Here is a 26817-nt window from a genome sequence, read left to right on the forward strand (position 1 = left end):
GATTTATTGGGGATTTATTAAGGATACAAGAGCCTCTGCCTTTGACTTTTGTTACGGTTGCAAACTTACATTTGCTCAGTGAATTTAACAAAAACTACAACTCAGAGCAATTTTCACAAAGTCACTAACAATGACTAAAACTAACTGTAACAAAAGCAGAGCAGCATATCAAAATGTCTCCAGATAATGTTTATTTTCCTGACCAGGCTTTTTATCTGATGGAGTCCATCTTCCTGCTAAGTAAATGCATCAATTAGACAGTGAAACCATCAAAATGTATAGTATGTGGAAACTACTCTTACACTAAGGCTGTAGAAGAGTTTTTAAAAACCTTCTACAGCCATCTAGGGTGAACAGTTAGGTGACTGAGAAAATTATATTCGATTTAACAACAAGCAACCGATCATATTAAGATTTGAGGATTTTAAAAAGAAGGGTGATAAGTTCTAATATCCGCAAGAACCACATACTATCACAACTAGATATTGATGACGTAAAACGCAAATGCTTTGTCAAGGGGAAGCCAGGAGGACAGGTCAGGGTGGGAGTATCATCACCACCCAGACAATCGGAGATTTGGTTCAAAGTCCCAGTAACAAGCCTGGATGAGCTTAATGCAAGAGCAGCTGACCTGAGATTGAAGGTTATGACTAAGACTGAAACCTCTGTGGCCATTTACCCGGACAAGGTGAAGTTCCCTTGTGAAAGTCTACTAGATGATGAATATGCAGCACTAAGAACAATCCTCTCATTGAGGAAAACAATCTGATATACAGCACAGCAAACGTCTTCCTTGAGATGCTTGGATATAGGTCAAACATGAGCCATAAGAAGCTCCATGGAGAAGGAGATTGGTGATGGCTTTAGCAGTTATCCATGAAACACAGAGTCAGTGGTTCAATCCTTTTTGCTACACGTCGAAGTGTCCCTGGGTAAGACAATGAACCCCCAAGTTGTCCCTAATGTCTGCTGCTTAGTTAAGTCGCTTTGGATAAAAGCATCTACTAAATAACTGATTGTAATTGCAGATTGGAGACGAAGATCAAGGCAACACAGAGAGAAGTTGCAGTTTTAGGTGGACTGGTGGACTTGTTTGTCTTATCCTCTATTTCTTAACACTGACTCAGTCTGAAGCAGAAAGCTGTAGCCTCCATGTTGTCTTGCTGCTGACTGAGCATCAGACTGAAATACAGATGAAGTATAATGTAGTTGAGAACTTTCTCTTCCTGTAAGATTTCTCTCATGTATTGAAGCAAATACTGGAGCCAGAGTTTAAAAAACTCCCTTTTAAAAACAGTTCTAATAAAGACCTGTTGTAATTTGTGCCTGTTTTTACTTGTTGGTTTACTTTTGTTTAGAGTCTTAGATGCACAATGAGGGGTCAGAGAGAAAAGAGGCTCTGCATGGCTTTTGTTTTGTTGATCCAAAATAAATGTGTTAAAATCATTCGAATTTGATGGAAATAGAGCCAAGTCAAGGCAGCAGTCACCTACTGACTAAGAAAAGGTTTAGTGTTATTCTTGTTGTTGCAAACTTTATTTTAAAAAACCACAGTTTTGTCTGACTTGCATTTACACAGATAGCACTGTTTTGTTGTGACTGCTACTGCACAGTTTTTAATAACAGACGCGATGGGACACCTTTAAGCAGGCGCATGATTTAATCGCGTCAAAACGTCACGTCGTCTCCCATCCCAGTTACAGTCCAAGTGGATGCTGCGCTGCAAGATCGGAGATTTGGTCGGAGAGAAACTCGCTGTCTGGTAATATTTTATGAATATGTTCAATGTTTGTACATATGTCAGTCGTCATTTACGTTGCACGTTAACGTTTTATCATTATGTTTGTGGAAAAAGTAACGTGGTTGTAAAAACCTTCCTCTGATGGACGTAATCGCTTTGCAGTGTAGTTGTAAAAACGTGACTTTTAGGAGACGATGAGAAAGTCAGTTAGTCTGTCTGCTAAAAATGATGTTTCTATACATAATACATAAAGCAAAGCCCACCTTTACGGCTGCAACCCTATGCGCAACTTAACGACAGCGAAGGTGCCACAGCTGTGGATTTTTTTATCTTATGGAACGCTGCTTTTAATAAATGTATATCGTAACGGCCTGGCTAGTGGGTTAGTTTGGGGGCTGGCAAAATGAGCCCGGGGGATTATGGGTAAAGCCATGTTAATAATTCTATGTGTTTAAAGTGTTTACTGTGCATGATTTGTGTTAGGATAAACTAGGAAAGATCCAAATAAGGGACTAGTACTTTACAAAACAGTTACCAATGTATTTAATCAAAATAACTGCAAATTGCATGAAATCACCTCTCCGCTGCTTGCTGTCCAGGAGCAGAACCACTTCGCTTCCTGGATGCTCTCCAAGGTCCTGGTAAGGTCTTCTTCCTAGCCTTTTGGCTATATTTTCTAGGTGCCTTGTCCATGGGATGGAGAGCTGTGTAAAGGCGGACTATGTTGGCCTCCTCTTCTGTTGATAAGGCAGTGATTGTTCTATTCAGTCCAGCTAGGTAGGCTGCTAGGTCATCTACAACCTCCCATCCCAAGACACCCCTAGAATCGCAGTGGGTAATCTAAAAAGTGATAGTAAAATCAGATAGAAACATTCACAATTAAAGTGAGTACTTTTTGGTAATCACATGAGTAATGATATTTTTGAGAAAATTAAAGATGACAGCAACAGTACCTGGCCTGATGTGCAGGGAACTGCAGTGTCATCATCATCTTCCTGCTCTTCCTCGCTGATCTCCTCATGCACAGACGTTGGTCCTGTATTATCATCCTGACTGGTCACCTGGGCCTCCATATGACTTGTGGAGTCAGGAGGCCCTAGGTCAGCTGCCTGGCATACAGTTCTGGCTATTGGACCCTCATCCTCCTCAAGCTGTTCCAGGGGCACTTGGGGCATTTCACCACTGTCATGTGGAATAAGTAAGTCGCCTCTATTGGACTGGGCCAACAAATACTCCACAGCGATGCGACACAAACCATACACATAAACATAACGTACAGAGGGAGGGAGAGTGCCATCTTACCAGTAGGTCTCCCAGGAGGGGTGAATTCTGGAATAAGAGGACAACCAAGGACTCGCTGGCTCATGCTGTTTAGGTGAGACATCAAACAAACATCAAAAGTCCTGAGGGTTGACCCCACCACAACCACTTCTTCCTTTCCCCGGCTCATGTTCCACCTTGATGCCCCCTCCAACATATACATCTGTGTGTGTATTGCATTACACCTCCAGCCTAAAAAACAAAATGCACAAGTTTAGTTAATATTCATTTACAAAGTGAGAATTACTGAATTGCTTTAGAGTTTTTTTTTTATTCCTTACATGTCTCTGTTTTGTAAGGAGACACGTAAGGAATAAAAAATTAATTTCAAACAATATTTAACAACAATGATATTTAACAGACATACTGCAAGTTCATATTTGGAATTTACCTGGAATGAAGGCACACTTATGGCGATGAAAACTCTCTAGTGAGGACGACCCTCTGCCACACTTAAGGACATCGAGTTCTTTTCCACCCTTCTGGAGTGTCCCTGTCTTTGTGTATAATTCTACACCCGTGGGGTCCTGAATGCACTCCAGGTGCTTCTGCTGCACTTCCCATACATGGGCCATGCTGTCTGGGTTCACCAGACGAAGCCCTGTGGTGTCAGTCAGCTCCCACACTGATTCCAGGAGCCCTGAAATCATGGCCCGGATCTTCTCAACACTGTGCGTCCTCCGTCTGCAGTGCTTTGCCAGTTCACCTGAGCTGATGCTGGACATGATCTGTGCCTCAGTGGGAACATGTCTACTATGGCTCCTTTTCCACTCCCCTTTCTTGGCCTCCTTCAGCTGTTCCACTTCCTCCTGATCCCACTTAAAAATACAGGAAGAAAGCTTAGAACAAAAAGTACCATAGAGAGGGTGGTGCTCTGTGGTAAGGCTGCAGTTGAATCTTCGCATGAAGTGGAAGATGTCCAGTCTTACCACAGACTTCCATGGCCTAAAGAGCCTCAGCACCGGAGGCACACCTGTGATAAACAAAAAATGCTGGAAATTAGGAATTAATTTCGTTATGAAATTTGTAATCACAGACTTTTGGGTAATAAAATTAAATGACATTGTTGGTAATACCATAGACCAATAACGCACCTAACTGACTGCAGTAGTCACGGTCAACATAAATCACCTCTGGATCAGGCTCCCCAGCATCCTCGTACCGCTTAACGATACCCTGGCACAGCTCCTCCAGCCCTGCAGATGGTTTCAAACCACTGGGCAAGTGGAAGATGCCTGAATGGCGGAGGAGGACGATAATCACCTGCAGTTGCAGATGGAATGATAGCCTTCTTCTTCAAATGAAGCTCACACTCAGAGAGGTACTGGAGGGTCTGTCGTGCCACTCTTCACTGTGCAGTTCCTCTAAAGCTGAGTGGACGTAGGACGAACTGTTGGCACTGGTCCTTGGTTTAAGGAAGGTCACACATTTCCTGTCTAGAGCTAGTTGTGTAGTTAATACTGCTGGAAACAGGCTTCTGTGTGCCACATCCAGTTGGACAAGGATGTCCTGGCTCCATGGGCATACAGGTAGCTTGCAAGTGCTGCAAGGTGGATAGTCCCCTCCCACTAGGTAGTAGCGGCTGTCCATGTCGATCACCTCCCTCACCTTTGGATAGATTCCAGAATGGTGCATTTTCCGGCTACACTGTGGACATTTCAAAGGAATCCCCCACATGCCCCCCACGTGCCCAGATGAACATCCTCTGTCGGTAGTACCAACCAGGATCAGGAGGAGACGGCTTGGGCTGCAGAGGAGGAAAACCAGTTGGCCTGAATTTTCTGCCTCAGTTGCCGTGTTGGCTCATATAGACATTTGGTTATCCACCCCCAATCTGCTGGCTGGAGAACTCTTTTGAATTGACTGGGAAGAAAACCTTCCCAATCAATGCAAGCCTGTTGAAGGGGAAGCGGTGATGGGGGCTGTAGAACTGGTGTCAATGTTAAACTGTGCTGTGCCAGGGTGCAGCTAAATATTGGAGGGGTGTGTAGAGAATGCGCAGGCTGTGAAACTGTTGTTAGCTGTGGAGATGGTGCAGTGTGTGTAACTCTTTTTTAGCTGTGGAGATGGAGCAGGAAGTGGACTTGATATTAGCTGTGGAGATGGTGAATGTGGTGATGAGGTCAGTGAGGTCAGCAGGGTTTCATTCGTGGAGATTGAGTGACACTAGGAGACTGTGAAGCCAATAGGGACCCATAATGTTGAATCTCAATGTGCTAAATCAGCCCTATAGTGCCCTTAACCTTGGCCCCACAGCTATCACATCTCTCCTCAGCGTGGTTGTCAGAAAGGTGCTCTGAGAATCTTTCTGCATCCACAACCTTACTACACATTGAACATTCCAATCCCTGTGCTACTTGTGATGTCCCTGCCCCCCTGACAGCTGTGCCTGACTGGGATGCCTCTGAGCTGCCTCTCTCTGAATTTGTTCCTGCCTCCGTCCTTACTTGTTCTGCTGACTGAGGGCGGGGGAAGAAGTAGTAAGTCCATAAGGGTCAAACTACTTGTAAAAAACTATTTAATTCATGATTCTCAAATGAGTTTTATTTAGAAATGTGCATACATAAAAACGGATATGGCGCATAAAACATTCTGCTATATGATATGGTGATATGCATGATAATAACACCTTGATAACTCATAATTTACCTACCTTATGAAACCCACAAAACAAACGATCTGTCTGCTAAAAAGGTCCACCATCATCTTCTGGCTCTGCAATGGGCAAGCATCAATATCAGCATCAGCATCATTAGCTCCAGGGCCTCTTTCCATTTCTTGCTACCAGGTTTTTTGCCAGTAGTGAAATGGTACTTGCCCTGGGCAAGAGGATGTCCATCCAGTAGGAGTTGGACTTCCCTGTTTTAGCCATAGCTGCAGAAAACAGCTGCAGAATGTTGTTAGCAAAGAAAAAACAAATAATTGTTGTCACTTGTAACACCAGCCAGGATATTTAACATACTGAAGCTCTGTGACCACCAAAAACCATCTCTTAATACAATCTCCAGTAGTATAACCTTGTAAAAGTAGAATTTATGTCAGAGAGGTAAATTTCACTGTGATGTTGCCAAGATGTCCCACAATTCACCCCATGGCCTTTAGCAGTGTAATGTTAGAGGTAAAGCTAGTGCAAGTGCATTTAGAAGCGAGCTCTGCTTTAACAATGAAACCCAACAAATACTCTAACCACAATTTAATCTCCACTCATACAGAAAATATCTAACAATATCGTAACTAGTGAACTACGTTAACCAATGTAACGTAGAAATGACAGCTACACTACCGAGGTTTTCACTCACTTTACTCACTGTAATACATAAGGTAAAAATATCTCTTTAATTGACAAACTTACCTGTAACCTCCAGGAAATTGGTGATAAATTTTTGATTTAGAAAAGGCGCAACTTGTCGAAGCTTGGCCGTTGTGAGATCTGTGACCCTCCCTCTGGCCGAGTAACATCCAATCAACGGGCGACCTTCTGTTAGGAATTGATTGGCTCTTTTGCCCCGTTTGTTAGGAATTGATTGGCTATTTTGCCCCGTTGTTCGGAGCGTTCGCATCTGTGTTCGGACCTCGTTCGGAAAGTGTTCGGATCTGCTCGACCGTCCGATCACCGGCGCTGGCGGCCTTGGAGTCGAGTGGTGTATGGGTTATAAGTGCTCTCCCTTCTGCCTGCCATATTGGACAAAACTGCTCTCGCATTAGCCTGCTTGCAGCCATGCTAGCTGTTTAGTTTAGTTAGCTACGTCAGTTAGGGTTAGCCTTAGCTTCCGCTTTGCCGCTTCCCACAGTTAGCTCCCATAAGCTATGGGGCGCTACAATATGTTTGTATACAAACCTACTGAAAAGACAAAAACACTTTGAGGTAACTTAACATTTTGCATCAGATTATGTCTTTCAAGCAAGACTAGTCTTTGTATTTACTACTTACATTTCCATATGTAACAAATATTTTTGCTAGTAAAGTCTACTTAATTAAAGCATTTCACTAGTTATTCTGCGTGTGCTCTATTATGAGTTTCAAATATCAAGATCAACGGCTTTCAGCTTGTCCCTTCAGGGGTCGCGAAAGCGGAATGTGTTCCGCAGGTTGATTTGGCCTGAGCTTTTACCCCGGATGCCCTTCCTGCCGCCACCCTCCTATTTTTGTCCGGGCTAGGGACCAGCACCAAGGTTGCCCTTGATGGCTGGGTGACTGGGGGCCACACCTGGTGAGGTGGTATTCGAAGCCGCTGCCTTCTGCATCCCAAACAAATGCTCTACCACTAACCAGGCCCCCTATGAGTTTCAGATATGTATTTATATATATTTTTCAAACTTACCTAATTCCTTTATTTTCCATTTTTCTTAATTTGGATTGGGACCTAATTTGTTTTTTCTAAATTTGCTTGGAGTAGTGTGACATGACCTGTAGAAAATTAGTTTAGAACTCAGTTTTAAAGTTTAAAACTGCAAATCTACTAAGAGATCTTCTGTATGGCTGTATGTATCATCTGTGTGGTTTTTATGTTGGAAAATGACCTTGAGATTATGAACCTTAGTGGATGTTTTTGGTTCACATCCTCATCTTGCACAGTGGCCTCAGTCCTGGTTGTCAAGGTCTCCTGCCTACTGATTAACTGGGTCAGATGTATCCAGTGAATCAGAAGCTGGTAGATACCATCTCTCCAATGAGGTTCAAGCTGGCGAAGACAATGTGAATTGGTATCTAGCTTCTGATTCACTAAACGCACCGGATCCAGGTAATGAGCAGTGGGCGATGGCTCTGACCACTGGGGAGGCAGTTTTATTTAAACGGACCAAAATCAACATGATTGCTTGTTAAGGAAAAAGTGCTCAATGTTCTGTGTTCCAAACAAATGCAGATTAACTTCTAACTTAGATATTTTTAAGTAAACTTTATTTGTTAACAGTGCAATAATTTACATCTGTTTGTGTATTTACTTCATTTTCAGAGCAAAATACTTTATCCCATGGATCAACTATGCATTCATTCCACAATCGTAACCATCAGTGTTTTGGATGTTCACCTTCTATTACCCTTCTGTAGAGGTAACTTAAATATTTTTAATATAAAAGAATAAAATAAAAATTTGCATTAAGTACATTATTCTTATGTTTCTGTGCAAAATCTTTGATTTTGAAAAAAAAAAAAAAAGCACTGACTAGCACTGCATAATTTAAAATGTAAATATTTCTATTACCATAATTCTCACCATGACTTTTCAGGGACATGTTCACTGTGGTTCTTACAGCACACAGTGTATATTCATGAATTTTCATGAGTTTTCTTTTCAGGTCATTCTCGGTTAATTGGTTCACCTCAGCCTGTGGTGGCAAAAGTTGGTGATGATGTCATTTTACCATGTCACCTTGAACCTGCTGTGGATGTTGCTACAAAGACGTTGGAGTGGACGAGGTCTGACCTGAAGCCCAGATTTGTCTACTTGTGGTATGCTGGTCAGGATTATGACGATATGAAAAATCCGTCCTACAAAGGAAGAACATCACTGTTCACTGATGAACTGAAGCGTGGAAACATTTCACTGAAGCTCTCCAACGTGAAACTTGCTGATGAGGGGAAATACAGATGCTACATTCCAGACAGGAACGAAGAATCTGTCATTGAGCTGGTTGTTGGTAGGTGGACACACACTGGATGTGTAAAAGAACACAGTGCACCAGAGAGATTTATTTTGTAAATCTATTGTAACTGCTGAGTTCTCACAAAATCTTAAAACAGATGTTGTGACCCCAACTACATGTTAAACATGATCAGCTATCAGGTAGCACAATACAGCAGGATTAAATCCCAGCCTACCCACCAGGTGTGTCTCTGAGCGAGACACGCAGGTCTTGCTCCCAGCAATTGCAAAGTTGCTGATGTAGATTATTAAGTAAATTACCAAAAATGCCAATATAGGCATCTTTTATTAGAGCAGACAAATACGTGATTTAATCCATAATTTATCATTTAATCAGGGGCAGTGCCTATTGCTGCAAATGGATCAGTGTAGGTGAAAAACATTTTTCATCCATAGTTTTTGAGCAAATGAAAAAAAAAAAAAATTGACAGTCCAAAAACTTTAGATACAACTTGTAACTCTTCAGCTGTTTTGAAACTGCATATTTCAAAAAAACAAACAGTCAATCAAAAGTGATTTTTTTTTTTTTTAAGGTAGTAATGCTGTGCCTGTGCTGAACTGTGTCCAACTACAACCTTTTATTTGTACAACTTTTTTAATGATTCAGTTTAAAATGTTCTTTGTTCTTTGCCTCAGGTTCTGTTTCCTCACCTGGAATCCGTTTAGCAGGACTTGATAAATCCACCAATGGGGTGGTTTTACAGTGTGAGTCTAAAGGCTGGTATCCAGAGCCTGAGGTGTTGTGGTTGGATGGTGAGGGAAACGTCCTCTCTGCTGGACCTACAGAGACAGTCAGAGGTCCTGATGACCTCTATACTGTCAGCAGCAGAGTCACTGTGGACAAGAGACACGGAAACAGATTCACCTGTAGAGTCCAACAGAACAACATCAACCAGACCAGAGAGACACACATACATTTTCTAGGTTAATATGAGTTTTCAAATTCATGCTGTGTTAATAGTTTTATATTTCTGAATGTATTTGCAGTAACTGCCATTAATATTCTGTTTTACTATTTTAGATGATTTCTTTAAGGTCCAGTCCAGGTCTTCTGCTACCACAGTGGGTTTGGCTGTTAGTTTGGCTGTTTCCATCATGTTGAGTGTTTTACTTTTACTTCTCCTGTGGAAGAAAAACAGTAAGTCAGAAACTCATCACACAGAAAAAGTGAATTATCTTTATATTGAGTCTTTATTTTATAAATTATGACATAAACTCAAATGTGCTATATTATATATGCAATCAGTAAAAATGTAAAATGCCTCATTTTATGGCCCATTTTATATTTTAGACATGTTATATAAGATATTTTATTTTGTAATAGCTCCCTAAAGAGTGATCAGATGTTTTTTTTTTAACTATAATTTTACTGCCTTTATTTTTACACAGTGTCCAAGAGAAACCAGATGGATGAAGTTGAGCCTGAGGACCAAAATAATGATAACGCTGAAACTGAGCTTTTGACTGAAGACAGTCAAAACGAGACAAAGCAGGTAATGACTGACCAAACAGCACAAATAAAGCATTTGAACAAGTACAAAACTTTCACAGTTAGAAAGAAGATCTGTGTTTCCAGAAGAACTAACAGCTAATGATTGAAGAGTGGAGCAAAGAACAAAGACCCCACATTTAAGACCAGTAGGACCAAGACACAGGTGTCAGTTTGCAGAATGTTCTTGTAACTTATTTTACTTTCACCTGTTTCCAGGCTGCTGTTGCACTTGCTCTAAATATTTGCAGAGATTATACAAATGATTTACCAGATCAGTGGACATGGAACCATGGAGCCAGTTAGGATTCTCATTTAATTTGTCACTTTTACCTCCATCTTTCTGCTGCATGTCTCAGTTAAAGAATCAGAGGTCTGTGGATCTTCAGGTGCAACAGAAGCAACAGGAAACTGATTTTAGTTTGCATGGGGGTCAAATTAGGGACCCACTCAAAGAAAATGGTGCTGGAGAGTTAAAATTCTACAGGGAACCTTTAAAGTTAAATGATGGAATAGTTCAGATAATGTCTCTCTTCATTTGTCTCTGTCTTCCCAGATGGGAAGACACCAAGCTGCTGCATCCCGGTCCTCCTCCTCTTTGGTAAGTGATAGAAAACCACATGGTATGAACTCAACAGTTTAGTCAAATAGAAAATAGATGTTCAGCAAAGTAACACAACAAGATCAAGTTCTACACACAGAAATGTGCAGCACTGAAAAACACTGATAGTGAGAGTGAAGTCTGATACTAATATGGTTAAAGAGGAATTAATGGAACTGCAGAGGTTTAACACTGGAGTAGATCAGAGTTATCAATTGTTAAAATATAAACTAAAAATCTGATTTGTCTCTGTTTAAGTTGCCAGTCGTCTCCATAAAAAGGTTCCATGAGGAGAAATGAAGTAGGATGGAAGCTCAAAGACTGAATAATGAGCTGGAAACTACGAAACAGGAGGTTTTTATACAAAATAATTTCTCTGTAGACACCAGTTTATATCTGTATTTATGTTTTAAGACACTATAAAAATACACTATGATGTCCAAATTACTACATATTACTTTTTAAAACTGTTTATTTTTACTCAGAGCATCTTATTAAACTATTTCTTATTGAAAATGTAAAAGATAGAATTTGTTATGCAACTAATAGACGACAACTTTAGTTCTCTACTATATGTTGTATGTTTTCAGTCAGTGTAGGTAGATTATAGTTCAGAGTGCAATTAATGAAGACAAGATTATTAACAAAAGTGCTCAGTACAGTTACTCTAAGCACATTACAGAGAACATGAATCACAAACAATAACTAAACATAACAAAGATAGAACTACACCATTATGAACCAAACCTAAAGATAAACCCAAGGAGAAAATACTAAATGAATACACAAAATATTCTAATACAAGAAAGCTAATTATTCCAACACAAAGTGCTCACTAAGTAGGAAATATAAAAAAAGTCACTAAACTAAAGGAAAACTAACAAGATAAAAACTATCTGGACTAACACTGATAATAAAGTAATTCTGCTGAAAAAAACAAGACTGCGCTAAATGCAGATGATGCACGTGATGTTGGATGATGTGGAACAGCTGGAAAACCAAAAGGGACCAGAGCCTCAGCTGATGAGGGGGAGTAGTGCAGGGGCAAATACAGAAACCAAAATAAAAGTCATAGTTACACACTGGACAAAATACTAAAATAAAAGCCTCTTTTGTCTTCAGTCCATCTTTAAATGTCTCACAGCTGCACTTTTTCTGAACCCTCCTTTAAAAAGTTACTGAATGTTTAGTTTAACTAAAAGTAACAAGACAAATTTCATTGTACTGAAGTGTTGGAATATTTTATATTAGTTTATGGACAACTTGCAGCAGAGTGTTGCTGTGTAATGTTCAGGGCACAAATTACCATTTATACATTTGAACTTTCCCCTGATAAGGAGATGGAATGTAACATTTTATTTTCTGTACTTCAGGCAGGTAAGCTGTCTCCCAGAGAACAATTAATAAGCTGCAGTCGAATCATTTGTGTTATTTGTGTAATTTATTAAGCGTCTGATTTAATCAGTGTGGTGTCACAGCACAAAGTTGTCACAACCATAGTTTACAGTTTGATTTTATTTTGTAAATGGTAACAACAAACTTTAAAGAGTTTTTTACCTGATTACCTGAAGCTGATTGTTTAGAAATTCTTACTCATTTTAGCTTAGTTTCTACCCATGATCCAGTTATTTTTATGTGTTCAATTTAAAGTGAAAACTAATCTTTGCAAAATAATCTAAATGAGGTATAAACATGAGGTTGATGTTTTCATCACATTTTTCTTACTAATTAATAGTAATGACATAAGTGTTGGGGCATCTTATAGTCATTACTCTTAATTAGTAAGAAAAATGTGTTTCTAAAATGACAAATGTGTCATTTTAGAGGCTTAATTGAAATACAAGAATATATTGTAAATCTTTGCTGAATGATTAAAATCCATCTGTCTGATAGTTGAGGGAGAATAAAGAGTAATTTGACAAGAAGTTGATGCAAAATAATCTAAATGAGTTATAAACACGAGGTTGATGGTTTCATCACTACATTTTCTAGTAGAAACTTTCTTACATGTTAATAACTTTGTGCAACATTTAAATTCACCATGTATCTCTACTTTGGATAATGTAGCTCCTGACATGGAGACATACTTATAATATCCTGTTGAAACAGAAGTATTTCTTTAATTTCATTTTTGTGATTATGAGTAATGACTATTATACGATGCCCCCACACTTATTCCTCATTAGTAGCAGTACAAAATCAAATATGTACTTTTAGAGACTTACTGCAAATACAAAAATACATTGTAAGTTCTTTGCTGAATGATTAAAATCCGTCTGTCTGTCTGATAGTTGACGGAGAACAAGGAGTCAGTTGACAAGAAGTTGATGGAGATAATATAATAACTGGATTTGAGAAAAGAGACACAAGCCAGTGTCTTCTTGTGCAAGTCCTTAGTCTGGATCAATACAGAGGGTTTTGCCAGGAAGAGCATCCGATGTAAAACACATGCCAAACTAAACATGCAAATTATGATTTCCACACAGAATCTGACTTCCATATTGGATCGGTCGAGGCCCAGGTTAACAACGACCGCCACTGGTGCTGTTGACCAAATTAGAATTAGGCTACTGTTGGTCAAAGAAGGAGAGGAGGAAGACGTGTTAGAAGGCAGACAGAGAAGAGGAAAGCCAAGAGTGTAGGACTGACAGTAGGGACTTTGAATGTTGGGACTATGACAGGGAAGGTTAGAGAGTTGGTTGACATGATGCAGAGACCAGATGGAAAGGTAGCAAGACTCAAAGCTTACATAGGAGCAGGGTTCAAGTTGTTCTACCATGGGTCAGATAGGAAGAGAAATGGAGTAGGAGTTATACTGAAAGAGGAGTTGGTGAGGAATGTTCTAGAGGTGAAAAGAGTATCAGACAGGTTGATGAGTCTGAATCTGGAAATTGAAGGCGTGATGTTCAATGTTGTGAGTGGTTATGGCCCACAGGTAGGATGTGAGTTAGAAGAGAAGGAGAAATTCTGGAGTGAGTTAGATGAAGTGATGCAGAGCATCTCTAGAGGTGAGAGAGTGGTGATTGGTGCAGATTTCAATGGGCATGTAGGTGAAGGGAACAGAGGTGATGAGAATGTGATGGGCAGGTTTGGTCTTCAGGACAGGAACGCAGAAGAACAGATGGTGTTAGACTTTGCAAAGAGGATGGAAATGGCTGTAGTGAACAGTTTCTTCCAGAAGAGGCAGGAACATAGGGTGACGTACAAGAGCGGAGGTAGAAGCTCTCAGGTGGACGACATCTTGTGTAGACGTTGTAATCTGAAAGAGATCAGTGACTGTAAAGTGTTGGTAGGGGAGAGTGTAGCCAGACAACACAGGATGGTGGTGTGTAAAATGATGCTGGTGGTGAGGAAGATAAGGAGGACAGAGGCAGAGAAGAGGACTAAGTGGTGGAGACGAGACTGGTAAAGCAAAGAGAAAGGAGTGTGATGTCTAAACTGACTTATTAACAAACACAAGATATCAAAAAAGGGTGAACTAAAAATCATGAGAAAAGGAGAAAAATGCTGATTGGGGGTTATAAAATAAATTGCAATGAAAATACACTACACAGGTTACAACTAAACACAAGACAGGGCCAGAATGACTGCTGCAGCTAACTAAGGAAAGGGAGAGTGAATACAAACCCATGTGAACAGAGAAAAACAAAAACTAAAGGTTCACTGACTAAGCAGATATAATACAAATGACAAATCTAAACACTCAAACATGCACACGAACAGGGACAAAATAAAGAGTACAGTCACCAAACCTCAGACTAAGAGTCCAAATAACCAGAGTCAGGGTCCAGATACCATGAGACATGGAAACCAGAAGTCAGGGCGATGATGATGTGATGGAGAACAGAGGGGAGAGCTGGGTTTAAAAAGGCAGGGGAGTGGCCAAGCTGGAGGTGTGAGCTGGGAACAGGAAGTGGCTGCAAAATAAAAGACTTGAAGGAAGTGAAGTCCTGACAGAATGTTTGGTTTAACCTATTCATGACTCTGAATTATCCCCAACAGGGAAACAGAATGTAACAAATTTATTTTTTGTGTACTTCAGCCAGGTAATCTGTCTCAAAGAGAACAATTAATAAGCTACAGTCATATCATTTGTGTGTTGTCACGCTGCAATATCATCACATCCATGATTTTCATTGTTTTGTAAATGGTAACAAGAGACCGGACATGGGAGACTGAGGGGACTTTTAACCAGCACAGCTGTCTGTCTCATCACCTGATGTGCCGTGACACAGACCAATAACAAATTTTTGGACTTTTTTGGAACAGTGACTGATTTTAATTTGGCTTTTTTGACCAAAATATAAAGAAAAAACATTTCCATGTCAAAATGAAAACCGATCTCTACAAAGTTATATGATTGAGTTACTACAAAATTTGACAATTACTGGCAACATACACCTCTGGTGGCTGTAGCTTAGTTGGTAAGAGTCATCCACAGACCACAGGGTCAGTGGTTCAATTCGTGGTCCCAGCTACATGTCGAAGTGTCGAAGTATCTGTAGGCCCTGGCTCACGGGATAATATAAAAGGACAAAAAAAAAAAAACAAACTGGTAACAGACACCTCAAACGTAATCACTAAAGAAGGTTCCACATCCAGGACGTCTTTATTTTCTTGCAAGAGAGAAGAGCATCAACAGTCTCGTCTCCATCCAGTGCAGTTCTAATGTGTTAACATGTCTAACATGATTTTATATTCTCCTGCTGCTGAGTAGAATACTCTTTACCCCCCCAGGCTTCTGCCACCAACGTTTCACTTTAATGCTAACTTTTACAACATATGTTAAGCACAGAAGAACTTGGTGCCACCTGGAGATGACTTCGTGTGGTTAGTCAGCCACATAGCTGACCTTGTTCACCTCGACAGGCACATTCCTCAGAACAAAAACATAGATATCAAAACCAAGTGTCACAACATCCCATAAAACATGCTGCACAAGCATAATGAACACATTCCATCAGTACAGCTAAACTAATCATAAGCATTAAAACTATACATGCTTGATTTTCCATCACAGTTACAAACATAAGGGTGATGTTTTCATCACTTCTGCTAGTAGTAACTTAGAAACTTTCATACATGTTTACAATTTGTGGCTCAGCTCCTTCATCACATGCTCCATTTTACCCTCATTCCTGTACATGATCCTGATTCTCATTCCAGCTGCTTTACACTTGGCTGCAAAACTGTTTCTGACAATATGATGATCAATTCATTCAGAAATAGAAATGTATTCAGACATCTCTCGTCTCTTTCTGTCCGTTGGACCAGCAGCTCCAGGATGAGAACCAGAGTGGGAAGAAGAGAGAGGACAATCTCCAGAAGGAGCTCGAGGACAAGGAGAAGAAGGTTCATATTTCCTCATAAATCAATTATCTGTCTGGTCACCTCTCTTTATTATCATCTGCATAAAACACAAGTTGTTGTGTTTGACCCAATCAGAAGTAGAAATATATCCTCACATAAATGTACTTGATGAAACACGATGTCTCCCTTTATTTCCATGTTTTTGACAGTGGGAGAACCAACTCCATGATGAAAAGCAGAGGGGGAAGAAAACTGAGGACGCACTAAAAAAAGAGCTCGAAGACAAGAACAAGAAGGTTAATGTTTGCAGTTTGTTCTTGGCATCTCTCTTTTTTGTATATAAATATTCATGTAACTATAAGTTGTTAGCGCAAATCTGAGGCACTGAATGAATGTTATTTGTTGTCTTTGTTTATACCCAAATCTACTGAGAAATGATACTGGCAATTTGCTTATATCATGGTATGAAGACAAATATTTCCATTACAATTACATAATGAGTTTTCCTCAATCAAACATGAGAATTCAATCAGTCATTCATGAAATATACAGTAAGTTCACTAAGTGCAGAACTGTCTCACTAGACCCCAAAGTTCTGTGTGTTGTTGGGAAAGAAAATCACTTTGGTTAAAGAAAGATCTCCATCTTATCTTTATCTGGTATCTGTGTCTCAACAATAATGAGCCTGAAGTGTGTGAGGTGAGAGTTACATTTCTGTCTATTAGTCTAAACCTCAGTCTGTCTCTAACCAAAACTAACTGAGTCTAAACACAAGCAGAAATAACATGAACACCACTGGAGTCAGAAACTAGATGTTGAACTGCAAGATCTGATATTTTCATAAGAAATATGATGGAAGAGAAGATTATACTGATATGTTCAAAAGTTGTTTGACTCATTTCTATTAACTGTCAACACGTCCACATTATTATTTTAACTTAGTCTAATAGTCTTTTTTTTTTTTCTTCTTTTTTTTTTTTTACATATAAATTCTTATTTTTGAATCCAGTTTGTTTTCTGTCTTTGCTGATATAAAATAAACAGGTTATGTTTTTATGTAGAGAACAAAAACAACAAAGTTTTGTAAATATTCAGGTTAAGTTGTGAGTTGATTTAATTGCATAAACAGTATAAAATAATGACATAATTCTATTGGAGGGGAGGCTTCACTCACATTTTAACTTATTATGAGCAGTTTTCTTCAAATCTTCCAGTGAAATACAAAGAGACTTTACTCCAGATATTCATGTAATATACAGTAGACTGTATATACACTTTAAAACATTCAAAGTTTCTTTTTTTATCTCTTCACTGTTTGTTCAGGTCTCAGATGAAAAAAATGAGCTTGGGGAAGAAGAGAAAAAACAGCAGAAGGACCTGGTGAACAATAATACACAGGTTTGATTTTTAGGTTCTTTAGGTCTTTGACTTTTTAACTAGTGTCATATGTGAGATAACTAGTAATTGAGTTTGTGTTGTTAAACATTGTGTAAATGTGTTATGTCCACACTAGTAAGATTAACAAATGTTCACCCTTTGACGGCCAAAGAGCTACATGTCTACCATTTATTCAGTTATACAATTTCAATTTCAGTAGACAGTGTTTTTAAGGGGATTTTTGGGATATGAAACTGTGCTATTTTAATTATCAAATCAATAATGCAGTTGACTGAGTTCAGTAAAAAGCAATGAAATACACCGATCAAGCATAACATTATGACCACGTGTATAATTTAATACAATCCAATACAGCAGCTCTGGCGTGAATTCTACTTTATGAGGATATAAGTAGTCAGTTTATAAGTAGAAACCTTGAAAATATGGTACAGCAGGGTACAGCCCCAGTTATAAGACCTTGTATCACTAAAGGTGCAATAATGTAGCTCATTTCATGTGTGACACATGACCTTTAAACATAAAACATGTCACATCTGTGGAAGCTGTGTGTACAATTCTATGTTAATTAGCTTAATATAAATAAATGTCTCTGTGTTTGTCCCCCTCAGTTGGAGGAGCCAACGTCAAGTGAAAGAACTTCAGCGGCCAGAATGAGCAGAATCAGAGCTTAGACACTGGACACAATAGGGGAAAGACTGACACAACAAGCACCATGTCAGTAACCTGCAAAACTGATTTTGCTTTTACAGATAACATAATGCACCGTGTACAACAAATTTCTTTGATAAATTGAAGTGATACACTCAGTAACCAAAAGTGAGTTGGATGAAATACAACGATTGCACCAAAGTCCACAGGCTGCTGTGATGTTTGGAATCTGCACTCTGCACAGTGGACTGAACAAACAGCATGTCACCATCATCAGCAGAGGTCCAACGTGATCAAACACAGTGACAAAGACAACTACTACTGATAAAGAAATGACAATGAAGAAATGTTCTATCCATAGGTTCTATGCATTGTAAATGAAACTGCACTGTAATCCCAGAAAACAATGTCATGGATATCAGATAATACACAAGTCATTTTGATGCCGTCAGAAACAAATGTGAAGCTTCTGACAAAATAAATCCAAAATTCCACTGTTAATTTTTATGTTGATTTATTTGGTTGATTTATTTAATTTCACAAATATTTCCCTCAAATTTGGAGAATAATTCAGCGTTTTACAGGTTGGTTTGTATCTTCACCTGTAACTTACTGTCTACTGTCTACAGTGTGTCCATTGATCACACAGAACTCAAGCATTTCATTCTGAATGATCAAAGAATGAACATGAGAGACTTTGCCATCATTGTCCTTTGTATTTAATGTTTTTTTGTAATTGCTGGTCGATGTTTCTAAAATATTTTAGTTAGATTTTATTATTGTTGGTTTATTACTATTCAATAATATACAGTGAAGGGCGGCAGTGGCTCAGGTGGTAGAGTGGCTGCCTACTGAGAGGTAGGCAGAGGTTTGTGACCCGCTCTTCATGACTACATGTCAAAGTGTCCCTGGGCAGGACACCAAACCCCCAACATCCCATCCCCATCCACAGCCGTGCACAGAAACAAATCACATGTACATAAGTATTCACTGCTCTGTGTCATTAAACTGAAGTATCACTGCTTTCTGAACAGAGAGATAGTTCAAGTATTGTTGTGCCAGAGGGTCAAAGAGGAAATATGATCCACTACAGACTGAGCTGCTTTGTTCTGGCAAATCCCCAGATTTATTGGGGATTTATTAAGGATACAAGAGCCACTGCCTTTGACTTTTGTTACGGTTGCAAACTTGCATTTGCTCAGTGAATTTAACAAAAACAATACAACATAGATAATGGAATAATGTTTATTTTCCTGACCAGGCTTTTTATCTGATGGAGTCCATCTTCCTGCTAAGTAAATGCATCAATTAGACAGTGAAACCATCAAACTACTGTTACACTAAGGCTCTAGACGGGTTTTTAAAAACCTTCTACAGCCATCTAGGGTGAACAGTTAGGTGACTGAGAAAATTATAGTCAACAACAAGCTACCGGTCATATTAAGATTTGAGGATTTTAAAAAGAAGGGTGATAAGTTCTAATATGCGCAAGAACCACATACTATCACAACTAGAGACTGATGACGTAAAACGCAAATGCTATGTCAAGGGGAAGCCAGGAGGACAGGTCAGGGGGGGAGTATCATCACCACCCAGACAATCGGAGATTTGGTTCAAAGTCCCAGTAACAAGCCTGGATGAGCTTAATGCAAGAGCAGCTGACCTGAGATTGAAGGTCATGACTAAGACTGAAACCTCTGTGGCCATTTACCCGGACACAGTGAAGTTCCCTTGTGAAAGTCTACTAGATGATGAATATGCAGCACTAAGAATAATCCCTACTATGACCATCATTGAGGAAAACAATCTGATATACAGCACAGCAAACGTCTTCCTTGAGATGCTTGGATATAGGTCAAACATGAGCCATAAGAAGCTCCATGGAGAAGGAGATTGGTGACGGCTTTAGCAGTTATCCATGAAACACAGAGTCAGTGGTTCAATCCTTTTTGCTACAGGTCAAAGTGTCCCTGGGTAAGACAATGAACCCCGAAGTTGTCCCTAGTGTCTGCTGCTTAGTGAAGTCGCTTTGGATAAAAGCATCTACTAAATAACTGATTGTAATTGCAGATTGGAGGCGAAGATCAAGGCAACAAGGAGAGAAGTTGCAGTTTTAAGTGGACTGGTGGACTTGTTTGTCTTATCCTCTATTTCTTAACACTGACACAGTCTGAAGCAGAAAGCTGTAGCCTCCATGTTGTCTTGCTGCTGACTGAGCATCACACTGAAATACAGATGAAGTATAATGTAGTTGAGAACTTTCTCTTCCTGTAAGATTTCTCTCATATATTGAAGCAAATACTGGAGCCAGAGTTTAAAAAACTCCCTTTTAAATACAGTTCTAATAAAGACCTGTTGTAATTTGTGCCTGTTTTTACTTGTTGGTTTACTTTTGTTTAGAGTCTTAGAGGCACAATGAGGGGTCAGAGAGAAAAGAGGCTCTGCATGGCTTTTGTTTTGTTGAGCTAAAATAAATGTGTTAAAATCATTCAAATTTGATGGAAATAGAGCCAAGTCAAGGCAGCAGTCATCTACTGACCTTTTACGACAGCAGCACATTTTACAGAATCATGGCAGAAAGTCACAGCACAGACTCACCAACATTACAGATTACAGTTGCTGCTCCTGACAGCTGCAGGTCTTCATAGCTTTTTCTGTTCTTCCCATCTTTGATTAAGGTGATATGCTGCTTGAGTTTCTCAATAAACTGACAAAAGCAGGATTTGTAGCCAGATCAATATATCTGGTTGTTGTTTTTATTTTCCTCCTAACAAACGTCATATGCAGTGAATGATTCTTTATGGAATTTACAAAAATCACAAGCATAATTTATGTCCTTTACCTTTGACAGGTAAATCACCTCTTTAAGCTTATTACTGATGCTGTAATCATGTTGGATACAACAAGCTTCTCTCCACTGTATATCAGCCATGATGACACAGCAAAACAACTCTGCTGCAGGAAATATTACACAGTCAAAGTGTTTCTGGAGTGTGTTCCTGCTTTATTTATTCTGAATATCAATATCTCCATTTTAAAATGCGCGTTGAGCTTTAGCTGTTTGCCTCTCTGCAGTCACTGGTCTTTAAAATGAAGAGAAGCAGAGCGAAGTGCGCTGATAGCAACAGAACTTTTTTTAGCTGTGACTCACCACAATTTGGAAGATGGACGGAAATAGATCCTGAAACCAGAGCTGCACTATGTTTGGATCGCGCTGACGTCATGCGCTGCATGATCGGAGATTTGGTCGAAGAGAAACTCGCTGTCTGGTAATATATTATGAATATGTTCAATGTTTGTACATATGTCAGTCGTCATTTACGTTGCACGTTAACATTTTGTCATTATGTTTGTGGAAAAAGTAACGTGGTTGTAAAAACCTTCCTCTGATGAACGTGATCGCTTTGCAGTGTAGTTGTGTAAAAACGTGACTTTTAGGAGACGATGTGTGAGTAGATGAGAAAGTCAGTTAGTCTGTCTGCTAAAAATGATGTTTCTATGTAAATGAAAACATAAGGCAAAGCCCACCTTTAATGACCTAAACCCTATACGCATTTTAGTTCATAGTTCATTTCACTAAATGTTTTACTGTTTGTGTAAAAGTGAGACTGGTCTCAGCAGAAGTTGCCACAGCTTTTACACTTAAATTCTGCCTGAGGAAAGAATTTTATTTCATCATGCAGTATAAAGAGAAGAGCTGCACATATGAGTTAATTGTTAACTTTTATGAGGCATTTTCTGGTGAAATCAAGATAATAAACATATATACTTTCACAGTTAGTTTATAATTAACAAATATTTACACATATTTATGTTTTCACTTCATTTTCAGAACAGCAAAGTGCTTTATCCAATGGATCGACTGTGCATTCGATCCTCCCTCAGAACCATCAGTGTTCTGGTTGTTCATCTTCTCATTCACTTCTGTGGAGGTAAATTAAGTATTTTCTATATTAAAGACACAAATGGAAGTTTGTAAGTACATTTTTATATTTCTGTGCTACAGTTTTTATTTTGAAAAAAAAAATGCATTGTCATTTCTGTCTGAAGATAATCAATAAGCCCTAACATATGATATGATACATTATAAGCTACTTAATTTGTCCCCTAGGGAAACTTTTATGGCCAAGACTTTAGAAAAGCCAGCAGAGTGTGATTCATCATTTATTGTGAGATAATGAAAATATAATAAAATAAAAAAATAATTCTCACCATGACTTTTCAGGGACAGCTTCTCTTTAGTTCTTACAGTAAACAGTGTATATACATGAATTATTACAGCTGAAATAAAACGTGTTTTCTTTTCAGGTCAGTCTCGGTTAGTTAGTTCACCTCAGCCAGTGGTGGCAAAAGTTGGTGATGACGTCATTTTACCATGTCACCTTGAACCTGCTGTGGACGTTGCTACAAAGACGTTGGAGTGGACGAGGCCTGACCTGGATCCCAGATATGTTTATGTGCAGCGATCCAGTCAGGATTATGAAGATTGGAAAAATCCGTCCTACAAAGGAAGAACATCACTGTTCACTGATGAACTGAAGCGTGGAAACATTTCACTGAAGCTCTCCAACGTGAAACTTGCTGATGAGGGGAAATACAGATGCTACATTCCAGACAGGAACGAAGAATCTTTTATTGACCTGGTTGTTGGTAGGTGGACACACACTGGATGAGTATGTTTTGGCATTTGGCCTAGTTTTTGCAGTGTATAAAAAGTTTCTGGCAGGATCAGCTTTTTATCTGTTTGGTTTTTAGTGGTTTAGCTAGCTGGTGCATGGTGGTGGACTGGTTACCGTAGCTGCCTCTAAAAGGCCAGCTAGAAGGTTGTGGGTTCGTGCCCTGGCTGGCTGTGGTCTGTCTGTGTAGAGTTTGCATGTTATCCCAGTGCTTCCATGGGTTTTCTCTGGGTGCTCCGATTTCCTCACAGTCCAAAAACATGCACGTTACGTTAACTGGTGAATCTGAAATTGCCCTTGAGTGCGACAGGTTTTCTGTCTGTGTGTCTCTCTGTGGCCCTGTGATGACCTGGCCACTTGTCCAGGTTTTACCCTGCCTCTCCCCATATGACAGCTGGGATTGGCTCTGGCCCATTCACGACCCAAATAGAAGCAGTGACAGATAAACGTTTAAATTTATAAGTTTCATAAAGCTTATCGATGACAGATATTGAAATAGATGCTAATGCACCTTTCACTTACTCTCTAACTGTTACTGCTCTGTACTTATGTCAAACTTTTGTTTTTAGTTTTCTTTAGAGGTTTTTGCAGCTAAAATGACAACTTTATTAACTAAGTATTATTTAGCCAACTAGTCAGCAAGCAAACAACTTAAAATTCAATGAAATCCTTTTAAAACGAGCAGACTGCAGCATGTTCAAAGCTAGCTAATGCTAAATCTTGGCCTAGGATGTATTGCAATATTAGTACTGTAGACAAACGACATAAATTATAATTTATGCATCTATCATCATAGCAGATAATGTATTATTTATCCCTTTACTTATTGGTTTAGAGAGTGCCCCTGTTAGCATAGCAAATGCATCAGTGTCTGCTAAAACTTTTTTAAATAATTCTCGAGAAAATGTTAAAATAGTTCTCTTGATTTTGGAAGGATTAAAAAATGTAAGAATTCAGGAGAGCAATCAGTCATCAAACATGATTTTTAAGGCAGTGTTTATGCTGTGCATGTGCTAAACTATATCTAACTAAACACTTTACAGTAATATATTTATATTTGTAAAACTTTCTTAATGATTCAGTTTAAAATGTTCTTTGTTCTCAGCCTCAGGTGCTTTTTCATCCCCTGGAATCAGTTTAACAGGACTTGATGAATGCATCAGTGGGGTGTTGTTACAGTGTGAGTCTGAAGGCTGGTATCCAGATCCTGAGGTGTTGTGGTTGGACGGTGAAGGAAACGTCCTCTCTGCTGGACCTACAGAGACAGTCAGAGGTCCTGATGACTTTTATACTGTCAGCAGCAGAGTCACTGTGGACAAGAGACACGGAAAGAGATTCACCTGTAGAGTCCAACAGAACAAAATCAACCAGACCAGAGAGACACACATACATGTTCCAGGTTAATATGAGTTTTCAAATTCATGTTGTGTTAATAGTTTTATATTTCTGTCTGTATTTGCAGTAACTGCTAATAATATTATGTTTTAATATTTTAGATGATTTCTTTAAGGTCCAGTCCAGATGTTCTGCGACCACAGTGGGTTTGGCTGTTAGTTTGGCTGTTTCCATCATGTTGAGTCTTTTACTTTTACTTCTCCTGTGTAAGAAAAACAGTAAGTCACAAACTCATCACACAGAAAAAGTGAATTGTTTTTATATTGAGTCTAAATCTTATAAGTTATGACATAAACAAAAATGTGCTATATTTTATATGCAATCAGTAAAAATGTAAAATGCTTCATTTTTACAGCCCATTTTATATTTTAGACTAAATATTTTATTTTGTGATAGCTCCCTAAAGAGTAATCAGATGTTTTTTAACTATAATTGTACTGCCTTAATTTTTACACAGTGTCTAAGAGAAACCAGATGGATGAAGTTGAGTCTGAGGACCAAAAAGAGACAAAGCAGGTAATGACTGAACAAACAGCACAAATAAAACATTTGAACAAGAGAAATGTTGAAACAAACAGCAAACTTGTCAGTACAGAAACGGGACATGTGTATAGAAGGGGACTAAAAATATCAACCAAAAAGTCTCAGCTGAGCAAGAAAGGTACAAAACGTTCACAGTTAGAAAGAAGATCTGTGTTTCCAGAAGAACTAACAGCTAATGATTGAAGAGTGGAGCAAAGAACAAAGAACAGAGGAAAATCAAATACACTACATGAGCATCTAAGAGATACAATAGGGTCAAAAATTGGCTTTGGAAAACTAAGGAAACATGAGTGAGAGAAAACATGAATGAGGCAAAGAAACTACAAGAGAACAAGTCCTGAACTGAGAACAATAACAAGGAAACAAAGTAAACACTGAAATCAGTCCAGAGGTCAACTGGGAGAGAGAGATGGTGACCAGATCAGTAGACATGGAACCATGGAGCCAGTTAGGTTCTTATTTAATTTGTCACTTTTACCTCCATCTTTCTGCTGCATGTCTCAGTTAAAGAATCAAAGGTCTGTGGAGCTTCAGGTGCAACAGAAGAGACAGGAAACTCATTGTAGTTTGCATGGGGGTCAAATTAGGGACCCACTCAAAGAAAATGGTGCTGGAGGGTAAAATTCTTCAGGGAACTTTAGTCAAACGATGGAATAGTTCAGATATGTCTCTCTTCATTTGTCTCTGTCTTCCCAGACGGGAAGAATCCGAGGTGCTGCATCCCGCTGCTGTTGTTCTTTGGTAAGTGATAGAAAACCACATGGTATTAACTCAACAGTTTAGTGATATAAAAAAATAGATGTTCAGCAAAGTAACACAACAAGATAAAGTTCAACACATAGAAATGTGCAGCACTGAAATACACTGATAGTGAGAGTGAAGTCTGATACTAATATGGTTAAAGATGAATTGATGGAACTGCACAATTTTAACACTAGATCAGTGTTATCAATCATTAAAATATAAACAAAAAATCTGATTTGTCTCTGTTTAAGTTGCCGTTCGTTTCCAAACGAAGATTCCGTAAGGAGAAACTGAGTAGGGTGGAAGCTCAAAGCCAAGTTCGGAGTCTGAAAGAAGACCTGGAAGCTACGAAACAGGTTTTTATACAAAATAATTTCTCTGTAGACACCAGTTTCCCTTTAAATCTGTGTTCATTTAATATTTGGTTCATCTGTATGTTTATATCTGTAATTATGTTCTAAGACATTATAAAAATACACTATGATGTCCAAATTACTACATATTACTTTTTAAAACTGTGTATTTGTTCTATTTATCTTTACTCAGAGCATTTTATTGTGTATTATTAAACTGCTACTCATTTAAAATGTAAAAAATTTGTGTAGGCAACTAATAGAAATTTACTTCTCTACGATGTAAATGCACAAACTCATAAAGATGTCAAGTCTGGTGGTCAGAGAAGGGAAGAGAACAAGGCAGAAGTACAACAACCGATGACACGTTATAAACTATCAAAAACAAGTCCTTAAATACACAGACAATGAATGGGTGATGATGGGTGATGATGGGTGATGTGGAACAGCTGGAAAACCAGGAAGCCTCAGCTGATGAGGGGGAGTAGTGCAGGGGCAAATACAGAAACCATAGTTACACACTGGACAAAATACTAAAATAAAAGCCTCTTTTGTCCTCAGTCCATCTTTAAATGTCTCAGAGCTGCACTTTTTCTGAAGCCACCTTGAAAACATTACTGAATGTTTAGTTTAACTAAAAGTAAAATGACAAATATCATTGGACTGAAGTGTTGGAATATTTTATATTAGTTTATGGACAACTTGCAGCAGAGTGTTGCTGTGTAATGTTCAGGGCACAAATTACCATTTATACTTTTGAACTTTTCCCTGATAAGGAGATGGAATGTAACATTTTATTTTTCTGTACTTCAGGCAGGTAAGCTGTCTCCCAGAGAACAATTAATAAGCTGCAGTCAAATCATTTGTTTTTTTGTGTAATTTATTAAGTGTCTGATTTAACCAGTGTGGTGTCACAGCAGTTTACAATTAGATTTTATTTTGTAAACGGTAACA

The 26817-nt window shown here is 38.8% G+C and overlaps 3 protein-coding genes across 24 annotated transcripts in view; 2 read left to right on the top strand and 1 right to left on the bottom strand.

Annotated features, from left to right (window-relative positions):
• The first annotated feature begins 1669 nt into the window (after positions 1 to 1669).
• Positions 1670 to 19092, top strand: LOC137137545 (butyrophilin subfamily 3 member A2-like). Its single transcript, XM_067523986.1, has 11 exons — positions 1670 to 1762; positions 8017 to 8113; positions 8360 to 8701; positions 9343 to 9630; positions 9728 to 9844; positions 10096 to 10199; positions 10752 to 10796; positions 16074 to 16148; positions 16316 to 16402; positions 17430 to 17504; positions 18113 to 19092. Exons 2-11 carry the CDS (start codon positions 8035 to 8037, stop codon positions 18173 to 18175), a joined length of 1275 nt encoding a protein of 424 aa, XP_067380087.1. The 5' UTR covers positions 1670 to 1762; positions 8017 to 8034; the 3' UTR covers positions 18176 to 19092.
• Positions 2678 to 4021, bottom strand: LOC137137563 (uncharacterized). Its single transcript, XM_067524015.1, has 2 exons — positions 3453 to 4021; positions 2678 to 3253 (listed from the first exon to the last, which is right to left on the bottom strand). Exons 1-2 carry the CDS (start codon positions 3964 to 3966, stop codon positions 2868 to 2870), a joined length of 900 nt encoding a protein of 299 aa, XP_067380116.1. The 5' UTR covers positions 3967 to 4021; the 3' UTR covers positions 2678 to 2867.
• Positions 19093 to 20556: 1464 nt separating the features above from the next.
• LOC137137533 (butyrophilin subfamily 3 member A2-like) overlaps positions 20557 to 26817 on the top strand; it is a 38445-nt gene continuing 32184 nt past the window's right edge. For 8 of the 22 annotated variants that reach the window (XM_067523935.1, XM_067523939.1, XM_067523937.1 and 5 more), the window contains exons 1-8: positions 20557 to 21421; positions 21985 to 22084; positions 22461 to 22802; positions 23934 to 24227; positions 24325 to 24441; positions 24681 to 24739; positions 25463 to 25507; positions 25762 to 25867. In XM_067523935.1, coding sequence (XP_067380036.1) covers positions 22006 to 22084; positions 22461 to 22802; positions 23934 to 24227; positions 24325 to 24441; positions 24681 to 24739; positions 25463 to 25507; positions 25762 to 25867 — 1042 coding nt within the window. In that variant the 5' untranslated portion in view covers positions 20557 to 21421; positions 21985 to 22005. The remainder of the gene's footprint in view (positions 21422 to 21984; positions 22085 to 22460; positions 22803 to 23933; positions 24228 to 24324; positions 24442 to 24680; positions 24740 to 25462; positions 25508 to 25761; positions 25868 to 26817) is intronic. The other 14 variants (XM_067523945.1, XM_067523946.1, XM_067523947.1 and 11 more) reach the window with 8 other exon arrangements.

Source organism: Channa argus, chromosome 12, assembly GCF_033026475.1.
Source record: "Channa argus isolate prfri chromosome 12, Channa argus male v1.0, whole genome shotgun sequence".
Lineage (NCBI taxonomy): Eukaryota > Metazoa > Chordata > Actinopteri > Anabantiformes > Channidae > Channa > Channa argus.

What these genes read in the sequence shown, in the direction of transcription:
- LOC137137563 (XM_067524015.1), bottom strand. Translation starts at nt 3,966, where the DNA reads ATGCGAAGATTCAACTGCAGCCTTACCACAGAGCACCACCCTCTCTAT. An exon ending in TAAGTGTGCCTTCATTCCAG is followed by an intron (nt 3,254 to 3,452) that starts GTAAATTCCAAA and finishes TTTGTTTTTTAG; the next exon opens with GCTGGAGGTGTAATGCAATA.
- LOC137137545 (XM_067523986.1), top strand. Translation starts at nt 8,035, where the DNA reads ATGGATCAACTATGCATTCATTCCACAATCGTAACCATCAGTGTTTTG. An exon ending in TGTCATTGAGCTGGTTGTTG is followed by an intron (nt 8,702 to 9,342) that starts GTAGGTGGACAC and finishes TCTTTGCCTCAG; the next exon opens with GTTCTGTTTCCTCACCTGGA. An exon ending in CCCGGTCCTCCTCCTCTTTG is followed by an intron (nt 10,797 to 16,073) that starts GTAAGTGATAGA and finishes TTGGACCAGCAG; the next exon opens with CTCCAGGATGAGAACCAGAG.